A 12,841-nucleotide genomic window follows, 5' to 3' on the forward strand; every position below is an offset into this window, starting at 1 on the left:
TTCCCTTTTATCTTCATCTCCCTCGTGTTCTCACTCTCTCTCTCTCTCTTTCTCTCTCGCTGCCCCCTCTCACCCCTTCTCTCTAACAGCAGATGCAGGTGGACCCTCACAAACTGGACATGAATGGGAAGCTGGACCTGTTCAGTCGTCCCTCTGCCCCAGGAGTGTTTCCTGGGTTTCCCTACACCCACGACCTGGCACGACCCATGTTCTCCTCCACAGGTCAGTACAGGGCTCATGGTCCTCTACCCAGCACAGGGCTCATGGTCCTCTACCCAGCACAGGGCTCATGGTCCTCTACCCAGCACAGGGCTCATGGTCCTCTACCCAGCACAGGGCTCATGGTCCTCTATCCAGCACATTGCTCATGGTCCTCTACCCAGCACAGGGCTCATGGTCCTCTACCCAGCACAGGGCTCATGGTCCTCTACCCAGCACAGGGCTCATGGTCCTCTACCCAGCACAGGGCTCATGGTCCTCTACCCAGCACAGGGCTCATGGTCCTCTACCCAGCACATTGCTCAAGGTCCTCTACCCAGCACAGGGCTCATGGTCCTCTACACAGCTAATTGCTCATGGTCCTCTACCCAGCACAGAGCTCATGGTCCTCTACCCAGCACAGGGCTCATGGTCCTCTACCCAGCTAATTGCTCATGGTCCTCTACCCAGCACAGGGCTCATGGTCCTCTACCCAGCACAGGGCTCATGGTCCTCTACCCACCACAGGGCTCATGGTCCTCTACCCAGCACAGGGCTCATGGTCCTCTACCCAGCACAGGGCTCATGGTCCTCTACCCAGCACAGGGCTCATGGTCCTCTACCCAGCACATTGCTCATGGTCCTCTACCCACCACAGGGCTCAAGGTCCTCTACCCAGCTAATTGCTCATGGTCCTCTACCCAGCACAGGGCTCATGGTCCTCTACCCAGCACAGGGCTCATGGTCCTCTACCCACCACAGGGCTCATGGTCCTCTACCCAGCACATTGCTCATGGTCCTCTACCCACCACAGGGCTCATGGTCCTCTACCCAGCACATTGCTCAAGGTCCTCTACCCAGCTAATTGCTCATGGTCCTCTACCCACCACAGGGCTCAAGGTCCTCTACCCAGCTAATTGCTCATGGTCCTCTACCCAGGACAGGGCTCATGGTCCTCTACCCAGCACAGGGCTCATGGTCCTCTACCCACCACAGGGCTCATGGTCCTCTACCCAGCACATTGCTCATGGTCCTCTACCCACCACAGGGCTCATGGTCCTCTACCCAGCACATTGCTCAAGGTCCTCTACCCAGCTAATTGCTCATGGTCCTCTACCCAGCACAGGTAGCATGGTCCTCTACCCACCACAGGGCTCATTGTCCTCTACCCAGCACATTGCTCATGGTCCTCTACCCAATACATTGCTCATTGTCCTCTACCCAGCACAGGGCTCATGGTCCTCTACCCAGCACAGGGCTCATGGTCCTCTACCCAGCACAGAGGGACATGTCACAGGGTCTTTAGTGATATTATCGTTTCAGATTTGAACTCTTCATTTTTGTCTCCCATTGACATCTATGAATGAGACACAAAGGTCCGGCTCTCAAGTCAGAATACCACCCCTACTGCCAACAACCCCACAATTCGGGTGATGTGGATGCCATACCAAATCTACCAAAGCCCATAGTACCTTTCAGAGCTTCAGGTTGAGTTCTGAGTAGACCTACTGTTGTCCAATAAGAGTGTAACTCTATCCATATAGACAGTTGTTTACTTCCTGGTTACCTGTCACATTTCTTCACACCTGTAATGACACACGGTGTATTAGTGTTCAGCTGTGTTCTATTCTTCTTTACCTGCCCTAGTTGTGCTGTTGTTGTAAATGTTGTCCTAGACATGTGATGTGGCCATGAATATGGATGCTTCTCTATTCTGCATCCTAAATGGCAACCTATTCCCTTAATAGTGCACTATGTAGGGAATAGGGTGCCATTTGGAACACACTTATTTGTGATAATTGGCTTGTAGAACCTGCCTTGAAGGCAACATGGAGGCGGATGCCCTTTAGCTTGTAATTATGCAGAATTGTTCCTGAATTGGCTTGTAATTGGCTCGTTCATGAACCATTCATGAAATATGGGTGAAGAACGTTTTGTAAAAGAGGTCAGTGTCTGTTCATAAAAAGGCTCCCCCCCATCCTAAATGCATATACACGCACGGGCGCACACACATCCACACATACATGAGACTATTGAATATTATGCTAATTGCTATCAAGCCTTTCTCAGCCAACCACCGTTAACCCTATGAAACTCAGATGTCCTTCACTGTATTTTTGGTGGTTTGTCCTCTTTTTGGATGCCTAGTTAGAGGTTGTGACAGATGACAACTGACGCCACTATCTGAGTGGAGACACTGAGATAACATCGTCGGTCCACTCTCTCTGGAAGCAAACTACTCGATTTGGTCCTTCCGTTATATCGGCATCAAACTCATCACCCTCGACAATTTATTGTTTAAACGAGAGGCTGTCTGGAACTTTCATTTAAAGACCCTTGCTCCCTTCGGTCTCAGCGTAGACTTTGATCTGAAGCCATTCTTGTGATTATTGTGATTTTTCTATTCATTGTAAATGTTTATAGGCTTATGTAGCCACATTGTATCTATGATCATATGTTATCCATTCATGTTTTTTACATGTTCTATTCTGTAAATTAACCAATGATATCAAGCCACACCCAGCCATGATTACAGACAACTGTGTGTGTTCTTTGACACTATATAAACTAGTGACCTGCAGTGTTTGTCATTATACCTTGATGAAGACAGCTTGTCTGTCAAAATGTTGGTTATTTGGTTATTAAATTATTGCATCTGAGCTCCTAGAGTGTACGGCTCTCCTTTTCTTTTTCAAATGTCCTCTCTCTCTCGCTCTCTCCTCCCGTAGGTTCTGGCCATCCGGCCGCCTCCCCGTACGGACCCTCCCCCCACCACAGCGGCTTCCTGCCTCCCAGCCACTTGACAGGTAAGTGGAAATAGCACCACATTTTACATCCCAATTTTTCCTTTTTCACTTTCTCTCTCTTTGTTGCACTCATATTGAGAATACTACTACAGTCACATTTGTTGTTTGGAAAATAAGGTTATAATAGGGAAATAGAGGTTCTGGCTAGTGAAGTCATCCTGCTCCATTAGTGCTGTGTAAAGAGACCTCATGAAATCTATCCCCGTGATTCATAAAAGATACCCTTGAGTTGCCCTCCTGCCTGTACTGATGTGGAAGGAAGGCCACTCTGGGCTTGTTACGGTAGTTTTTCTAATTTCCTGACTTTATTTTCCAGACCCTTTGTTCAAGGGAAGGTTTTTTACCCCACAACATGTCATATTGCCTTGGACTTAGGCAGATGCCATTTTACCTTGAGGCTTCTTTTTTATGGCCTGTTCCAGTTCTGCTCATCTCTTTCACAGACAGAGTAATGGAGGTTTTTGTATTATTCTGTATTTCCCATCAAATATGTTGTTAGGCATCAGTACAGCAAGGTGATTTCACGGGATAAGCTCTTGAGTCAATCCAATGTGAGTTTATAAACACTTGCCCAAATAACTAATTCAAGTGTGACTTTCTAGCTGTTGTTTGCTGATATATTGACAAACTGTTGCATAGCATTCACCACAGAGTGGAAGTCTTTCAGAACTAGATTAAAGGATCATTCACCACAGAGTGGAAGTCTTTCAGAACTAGATTAAAGGATCATTCACCACAGAGTGGAAGTCTTTCAGAACTAGATTAAAGGAACATTCACCACATAGTGGAAGTATTTCAGAACTAGATTAAAGGAACATTCACCACATAGTGGAAGTATTTCAGAACTAGATTAAAGGAACATTCACCACAGAGTGGAAGTCTTTCAGAACTGGATTAAGGATCATTCACCACATAGTGGAAGTATTTCAGAACTAGATTAAAGGAACATTCACCACATAGTGGAAGTATTTCAGAACTAGATTAAAGGAACATTCACCACATAGTGGAAGTATTTCAGAACTAGATTAAAGGAACATTCACCACAGAGTGGAAGTCTTTCAGAACTGGATTAAGGATCATTCACCACATAGTGGAAGTATTTCAGAACTAGATTAAAGGATCATTCACCACAGAGTGGAAGTCTTTCAGAACTAGATTAAAGGATCATTCACCACAGAGTGGAAGTCTTTCAGAACTAGATTAAATGATCATTCACCACAGAGTGGAAGTCTTTCAGAACTAGATTAAAGGATCATTCACCACAGAGTGGAAGTCTTTCAGAACTAGATTAAATGATCATTCACCACAGAGTGGAAGTCTTTCAGAACTAGATTAAAGGAACATTCACCACATAGTGGAAGTCTTTCAGAACTAGATTAAAGGATCATTCACCATATAGTGGAAGTATTTCAAAAACTAGATTAAAGGAACATTCACTACATAGTGGAAGTCTTTCAGTACTAGATTAAAGGATCATTCACCATATAGTGGAAGTATTTCAAAAACTAGATTAAAGGAACATTCACTACATAGTGGAAGTCTTTCAGAACTAGATTAAAGGATCATTCACCACAGAGTGGAAGTCTTTCAGAACTAGATTAAAGGAACATTCACCACATAGTGGAAGTCTTTCAGAACTAGATTAAAGGATCATTCACCACAGAGTGGAAGTCTTTCAGAACTAGATTAAAGGAACATTCACCACATAGTGGAAGTCTTTCAGAACTAGATTAAAGGAACATTCGCCACAGAGTGGAAGTCTTTCAGAACTAGATTAAACGATCATTCACCACAGAGTGGAAGTCTTTCAGAACTGGATTAAGGATCATTCACCACATAGTGGAAGTCTTTCAGAACTAGATTAAAGGAACATTCACCACATAGTGGAAGTCTTTCAGAACTAGATTAAAGGATCATTCACCACAGAGTGGAAGTCTTTCAGAACTAGATTAAAGGATCATTCACCACAGAGTGGAAGTCTTTCAGAACTAGATTAAAGGAACATTCACCACATAGTGGAAGTCTTTCAGAACTAGATTAAAGGATCATTCACCACAGAGTGGAAGTCTTTCAGAACTAGATTAAAGGATCATTCACCACAGAGTGGAAGTCTTTCAGAACTAGATTAAAGGATCATTCACCACATAGTGGAAGTCTTTCAGAACTAGATTAAACGATCATTCACCATATAGTGGAAGTCTTTCAGAACTAGATTAAAGGAACATTCACCACATAGTGGAAGTCTTTCAGAACTAGATTAAAGGATCATTCACCACAGAGTGGAAGTCTTTCAGAACTAGATTAAAGGATCATTCACCACATAGTGGAAGTCTTTCAGAACTAGATTAAAGGATCATTCATCATTGATTTAACCTCTGGCATTTTCCAACATGGCTTCTTAATCAATCTTGAAATCTTGATCACGTTGTGTCCTGATTCAGGTAGGTATGCATACCTTTCCATTTTGAATTCTATGTAAACTGTGACCAGGTTTAACTAAGACACTCGTAGTAGAAAATGTGCTACGTAGAATGATAAAGGTTTCTTCATCTGGAACCATTTTTGGATTCAGGTAGAACATTTTCCCCCAAAGAAGAACCCTCAAAGAAACATTTAACCTGGGAACATACAGCTGAAGATCCCTATGGTTCTAGGTAGCAGAGTGCGCAGGTTCAAATGGAAGTGTGAAACACTGAAGAATCTCTAAAGCCTACTCAACAAACGTTCTCCATTAAAGCAGCTGTGTGCCTGACTGTTGGAGACCTCCAAATCCCCTGTCCGATTGTAGTCCAGCTCCAACCTAGACCCCATCATACTCAGTCTCCCATCAGGCAGTGCTTCCCTAGAATCAGGGTCAGAGAATAAAGGCTCCACTCCATTACGGACAGTGTGGGAGTAAATCCAGTGTGGCCAGAGCAGGTAGCAAGCCTCGCTAGCTAGCTACACACAGTAGGATTAGAGGAAGCAGGATAGCAGCGCTAGAAAACCCACAGCTCCGCTTGTAAGAGAAAAGCAGAGTGGAACGAGTGGTCGGGCTCCTCCAGCCGGCTCAGCTAATCCCTGTTTGGCATTTTGCAGATCCTTTCAGTCGCTCCAGTACCTTTGGCGGCCTCGGCAACCTTTCAACCAGTGCCTTCGGCGGATTAGGCAACCCCTCGCTTGGTAAGCGCCAGCCCCCCGCCCCTTCCCCCGTGGGCCAGGGAGGACGAAATCAAGGCACTTAGTTCTGCATCAAATGCCAAAATAGAACTAACACGGAGGAACAAAAAGGCAGGCAGCACAGCTCTCTCTCTGTCTCTCCGTCCACCCCCCTCCCCAGTAGCTTGGCTTTAACCTGACAGCAACACTGCCAACGCACACAGCACTCACAGGCTTTCTGTTAGGTTGCTATTCATGTATTAATTAATCTAAAAGCACCCTCATCACCACTGTGGAGGGTTTTCTCCCTCTCTCTCGCCCTCTCCCTCCCTCTCTCTCATTCTCCTCTGCCAAATCAGTTGCCCTGTAGCAAAATGGATTTCAGTGAAATAGACACCCTGTGGAATGCTAAGGTCTTCCCGGCTTTCCACTACCCTCACCCCAGAGGGTAATTGAGTCCCCCCCCCATCCACCCACTTTCCAGTGAAAAGGCCCTGAGAGAGAGGAGTGAATGGGGGAGCAGAGCAGAGTAGGGTCTGTGTTTGAAGCAGCTAGAAGTGCAGAGGGGGAAGCCATTAACCTGGCCAGTCTTTCTTTCTTTCTTCTTGTCTTCATTCTCTCCATCTTATGTTGTGTGTCCAGGAGGGAGTTTAGTTTGGTTCGCTTACACTCTTTTCTCCCTGTCGCCTCTCCTTAAGGCTCCAACAGTGTCTTCGGCCATAAAGAGGGCCCAGGGGGCCTGCCAGGCTTCGGCAGCCCTCACCATGACACCTGGAACAGGCTCCACCGGACCCCACCCTCCTTCCCCACCCCTCCGCAGTGGCCCAAGTCTGCAGACACGGAGCGAAGCAACTCAGCAAACAGCCACGAGCGTGAACGGGAACGGGAGAGGGAGAGGGAGAGGGAGAGGGAGAGGGAGAGGGAGAGGGAGGGAGAGAGAGAACGGGAGAAAAGGGATTCATCCATCAGCAAAGAGGATAAGGATAAAGACAGGTATGTAGTTTGTATGAATACAACTATGATATTTGTATCAGTTGTAAGTAACTCAAGTGTTTATTTGAATGCTAATTTTCATGCACACATATTTCCAACTAAAGTTTTTAAAAAATGTTTTTAACTCCATTCTAACCTTCTGATAAATACATATTTTTATTTTGTTTGTGCCCCTCAGAGATTCAATTGACCGTAACCGTCACTCCAACCGTTCGTCCCCTGCATCGGCCCCAACCAGCTACCAGATCAGCAGCCTGATCCGCTCTAACAGCCAGAACTCCAGCGACTCGGGTCGCCACCACAGCGGCAGCGTGGACCGGGTACGGGAGGCAGAGAAGGAGCTCCCGGAGCGCCACCGAGAGGTGGCCATAGTGGGGGAGGTCAAGGTAAAGGAGAGCCGCTCCCCTGGAGGAGGGAAGGAGGTGACAGACAGAGACAGACGCTCCTCAGAAGACTCCATCAAACCAGCCCACCGCACGCCCTCCCCCTACTCCAAGGCTGTCCTATCTGAGACAGGCATGAAAATGGCTGCTGGCCCCCCACCCACGCTACTCAAGGATGGGGACAGGGACAGGAAGGAGGTTCGTCCTTCCTCCGGGGGGGACCTACTGCTGCACAAGGTGAAGAACGACATGAAGATCAAGGAGGAGCGCAAGGAGGACCAGGATGTGGTGGTTGTGAGCTCCGAGCCCGCCACTCAGCCTGCTCCTCCTCCTCAGCCTCTACCCCCTCCACCCCCCCAGCCTGGTCACCACCACCACCACCACCACCACCCTCCTCTGTCCCAGCAGCCCCCGCACCCCTCTCCACGCTGCAGTGAAATGCCCACCCACGGCTCCCTGCACGGGGTGCACATGGCCCACTCCTTGCCCCTCTCCATGAGCGCAATGCACCAGATGGGCAGTCTCAACGTGCTAGACCGGGCTCGCATGGCTCCATTTATGGGAGTGAGCCCCCTGGCTGCTGCTGCAGGGAGGGACCGGATTCCCCACCAAGCCTTCCCCTGGGACCCACTGAGGGAGGCCTACCGCAACATGGACCTGCAGCGCAGGATGGACTTCCATCTGAGGGCGGAACAGGCCCAGCGCTTCCCCAGCATATACGAGCAGGAGCGGGCCTACCGGGAGAGAGAGGCCCACGACTACTCCCACCATGAGCACCTGCTGGAGGTACGGCGGGAGCATGAGAGGATGAGGCAACAGGCAGAGGAGAGGGAGCGCCAGCACCTGAGGGAGGAGCTGGACCGAGCGCGGCTCCACCAGCTGCACCAGTCCCCCATGGAGGGACACCTGCCACACATGCCCCCCTTCATGCCCCACCTGGGCGGCATGCCCTACCCCAGACTCAGCCCCTCCACTGGACACAATGGCCTGCTGAACCGGACGCCCCCCACCGCTGCACTTAGCGCCCCCCTCCACTAGTGGCAGCGGGGAGCGCCAGACCAGCCTCCCCAGAAGGACTACCCCCTCACCACCCAGGACCCCCGAGATTACTCCCCCTCCCGCAACCCCAAAGAAGTGGAGGCACGGTAGCTTTACATACAGACAAAGGACATGGATGACAAGACTCACTCCCCAATTTGGAACCTTCTAGAGAGAACAAAATGCACTGCTTTACAATGGAGAAAGGCATTAGTAAACGAGGAAACAGTATGATTGTACAAAGGAAAGATTTGTAAGGTTGAAGAAGCACATGCCATGATTTTATTTGACATGGACAGGCTGATGAGAATGTTGGTTAGAAGAACACGAATCAAAAAGTATGTGTACGTTTGTTTCCGACATAAAATTTGATATTAATATATTAATCTAAAACCTTTTTCGATTTTCAGCGAAAAGTGATATTCTGATTAAAATGAGTTTGTACATTTCCTATCCTTGTTCCATGTATAGACATCATTTTTATGAATTTGTATTTTGTGCGTTAGTCTCTTTATTTTCAATATCCCAGTCCATTGTGAGACATATGAAAGAGGATGCTCCATGGTACAGACTGGACTTTTTACCCTTACAACAGTAATATAACCTCATGGTACATGGAAATACTCATTAGTGATAATGTACGGAATTACATTAAAGAATTTTTGCGTTTTATTTGCTTTGCCTTTGAGATATGCAGACAAATATATATTACGAGGTCTTTGTTCGGTCTCTGTAAAGAAAATTCATGTAAATATCTTGTTGATATTCCTTGCAGCAAAATTACAATGTAAATTTATTAGGCTTTTTAAATGTTTATAGAAAAACAAATTAAATCAAAACTGAACCACTTGCCGGTTGGAAACCATGGTAACAGACGATCCTGTCCAATGGGAGGGAAGGAGGGCGGGCATCAGAAGGGGGCTGGAATGATCATCTGCATGGTAACAGACGATCCTGTCCAATGGGAGGGAAGGAGGGTGGGCATCAGAAGGGGGCTGGAATGATCATCTGCAATCTATGCAAAGAGGCGCTGAGCACCCTGATGGAGAGCCACCTGGAATGGACACTGTTGGATAATGTTGATTCAGTGAGAGGAACTTGGATTAACTCAACATGTTTTTTCTCCAATGATGGTCATGGAATTATAAACCTACAGACTTCCCCGTTACAGAGAAACTGTACTAGAAGCTTACATGCAGCCCCAGTAAAATGAATTGACAGCAAAGGAAGACACTTTTGATTGGGCGGCAATAGGACTTTCTCTGTCGACCGTTGTGGTGTTGTGCAGTTGTTGTTTTTTAGACTTGTATACAAAACAAGTAGAGTTTTAGGCGTGCAAAAAAAATGAAAACGAACATTCATGATTTAAAATTGTACGGAATAAAGTTTGGACCTAATTTCTGAAGTTTTCTTTTTATTCACCTGTATGATCATTCTCTGAGAGCAGGGTTACTGGCTGTAACCCCCTCCTAATTGTAGAATGGTGATATAACAATAATTCATAAATCACTGACGGAAACTCTTTTTCATAGATTTACCAATACTGCCAGTGTCTTAGCTGGCTCATTTCATTAAGCACATTGCTAACAAATCATAAAATAAATACAATGGAGCCAATGAGGGTTCTAATTCTGTTCATTTGACTGTAATCTCACAAGGATCAGCTGCAGATCTCTCAGCTCTCCTGAGGGATCGATGGGATTGGGAAGAGAGGCAATAGACGGTGGGACTAATAGGACATTGATTTGGTAAGAAAGCAGGTTTTAAGTGTTTGTGTTGCAGGTAACCACTATTGACTGACCGACGAGCAGAGTATTGACCTGCGGTCTGGACTCATTAAGAGGAGTCATGCCTGGGAGAGAGGCAGTGGGTGTTAGAGGAGAGCCTCGCCCCCCCCCCCTCACACCCTTCTCTCCCATGCCCTGTCTCTCTTCCCCCATCTTCTCCCCGCGCTCATCTCTTTCGCTAATGAGCCTGGAAGGTCCACCGCAGCGGTCCAAGAGCGGCGCACATAGACATCCACTCCCGCTATCAATGAGGGTCTCTCACTCTCTCTGTCTGTCTGTCTCTGTTTCTCTCTCTCTCTCTGTCTGTCTGTGTCTCTCTTTCTCTCTCTCGGTCTGTCTGTGTCTCTCTTTCTGTCTGTGGCTCTCTTTCTCTGTCTCTGTCTGTCTGTCTGTCTGTCTGTGTCTCTCTTTCTCTTTCTCTCTGTCTGTCTGTGTCTCTCTTTCTCTCTGTCTGTCTGTCTGTCTGTCTCTCTTTCTCTCTCTCTCTCTGTCTGTCTGTGTCTCTCTTTCTGTCTGTGTCTGTCTGTCTGTCTGTCTGTCTGTCTGTCTGTCTGTCTGTCTGTCTGTCTGTCTGTCTGTCTGTCTGTCTGTCTGTCTGTCTGTCTGTCTGTCTGTCTGTCTGTCTGTCTGTCTGTCTGTCTGTCTGTCTGTCTGTCTGTCTGTGTCTCTCTTTCTCCCTCTGTCTGTCTGTGTCTCTTTTCTCTCTCTGTCTGTCTGCCTCACCTCTGAGCCCTGATAATCCCCCTCCTCCACCCCTAACCCCTCCTCTCTCTCTCAATTCAATTAAATTTGCTTTATTGGCATGACGTAACAATGTACATATTGCCAAAGCTTACTTTGGATATTTACAATATGAAAATAATAAGAAAAATTGTCATCGGAACAACAGTGACAACAATAACCAGTGGTCAAAATAACCATACACTGAACAATAACAATAAGCATACAGTAGAGGACATGTGCAGGTTGATCTGTCAGACACTGTCCCTCATCTCATGGCAGGCAACAATGTGTTGCGCTGCCAACCCACAGCTCTCTGCGTCCTCCCCCAACAAGATGGGTAGCCTATTCTCATCAGAGAGGTCGTTGAAACCTTGAATAAGGGTTTAAAATTTGAGGAAATGACCGTCTCTAATTGTTATATATTTTTTTACATTTTGTCAGGAAATGCAGCCCTGTCTCTCTGTCTGTCTGTGTCTGTCCCTCTCTCTCTCTCTCTGTCTGTCTGTGTCTGTCCCTCTCTCTCTCTCTCTGTCCTGTCTGTGAAGGTTTGTCCCCATGGTCAAAAGTTTGTCTGTCTGTGATTTAGTCCCTGCATTTTGCTTTGTGCTTGTGCTTGTCTTTCTGTCTGTGTCTGTTTTGATTGTGTTGTCATTTGTTTTATTCTGATTGTCTGTGTTCTGTCCTGGCGCTTCAATGTCTTCTAGAACTGTCTGTCTGTCTGTCCAGCTGGATGAGGGGACTCTCTTTGCTCAGCTCTCTTGTCTGTCTGTATGTCTGTCCTCTTTTTTGAGTTTGAATCTCTCTCTTTAATTGCATCTCTTTTTGAGTTTGAATTATTAGTGGATATTGGCCTAATTCTCTGTCTGTCTGTGAAATCTGTCCCTCACCTGATCTATTTCAATTTGTCTGTCTGTGTCTGTCCCTCTCTTTATCTCTCTCTTCTCTCTGTCTGTCTGTGTCTGTCCAGTACTCTATCTCTATTTTGTACTTGAGAACTTTGTCTGTTCTGTTTGTCTGTCCCTCTGTCTGTCTGTCTGTCTGTCTGTCTGTCCCTCTGTCTGTCTGTCTGTCTGTCTGTCTGTCTGTCTGTCTGTCTGATAATCTGTCTGTCTGTCTGTCTGTCTGTCTGTCTGTCCCTGTCCTGTCTGATAATCCCCCTCCATCTCTCTGTCTCTCTCTCTGTCTGTCCCTGCCTCCGAGTCTGTCCCCCTCCATCTCTCTCTCTCTCTGTCTGTCCCTGTGTAATTCCCCTCCCCACCCTAATCTCTCTCTCTGTCTGTGTCTGTCCCTGCCTCCTCTCCCTGATAATCCCCTCCATCTCTCTCTCTCTGTCTGTCCCTGTCCGAGCCCTGATAATCTGTCCCTCTCTCTCTCTCTCTGTCTGTCCCTGCCTCCTGATAATCCCCCTCCATCTCTCTCTCTCTCTCTGTCTGTCCCTGCCTCCGAGCCCTGATAATCTGTGTCTCCCCCTAACCCCCTCCATCTCTCTCTCTGTCTGTGTCTGTCCCTGCCTCCGAGCCTGTCTGTCTGTGTCTGTCCCTCCTCCACCCTAACTGTGTCTGTCCATCTCTCTCTCTCTGTCTGTCCCTGCCTCCGAGCCCTGATAATCCCCCTCCTCCACCCTGATAATCCCCCTCCATCTCTCTCTCTCTCTCTGTCTGTCCCTGCCTCCGAGCCCTGATAATCCCCCTCCTCCACCCTAACCCCCTCCATCTCTCTCCTCTCTCTGTCTGTCCCTGCCTCCAATCCCTGATAATCCCCTCCTCCACCCTAA

At 47.3% G+C, this 12,841-nt stretch overlaps 1 protein-coding gene across 1 annotated transcript in view; it reads left to right on the top strand.

Moving 5' to 3' along the window:
• Positions 1-9,473, top strand: part of fbrsl1 (fibrosin-like 1) — a 503,490-nt gene extending 494,017 nt beyond the window's left edge. The window contains 7 exon segments of the mRNA XM_046351071.1: positions 90-222; positions 2,928-3,005; positions 6,084-6,167; positions 6,842-7,136; positions 7,315-8,540; positions 8,543-8,588; positions 8,590-9,473. Of these exon segments, the coding sequence (XP_046207027.1) occupies positions 90-222; positions 2,928-3,005; positions 6,084-6,167; positions 6,842-7,136; positions 7,315-8,540; positions 8,543-8,588; positions 8,590-8,668 (1,941 nt within the window). The 3' untranslated portion in view covers positions 8,669-9,473.
• Positions 9,474-12,841: the final 3,368 nt, after the last annotated feature.

The sequence above is a fragment of the Oncorhynchus gorbuscha genome, linkage group LG05, assembly GCF_021184085.1.
Source record: "Oncorhynchus gorbuscha isolate QuinsamMale2020 ecotype Even-year linkage group LG05, OgorEven_v1.0, whole genome shotgun sequence".
NCBI classification, from domain to species: Eukaryota; Metazoa; Chordata; class Actinopteri; order Salmoniformes; family Salmonidae; genus Oncorhynchus; species Oncorhynchus gorbuscha.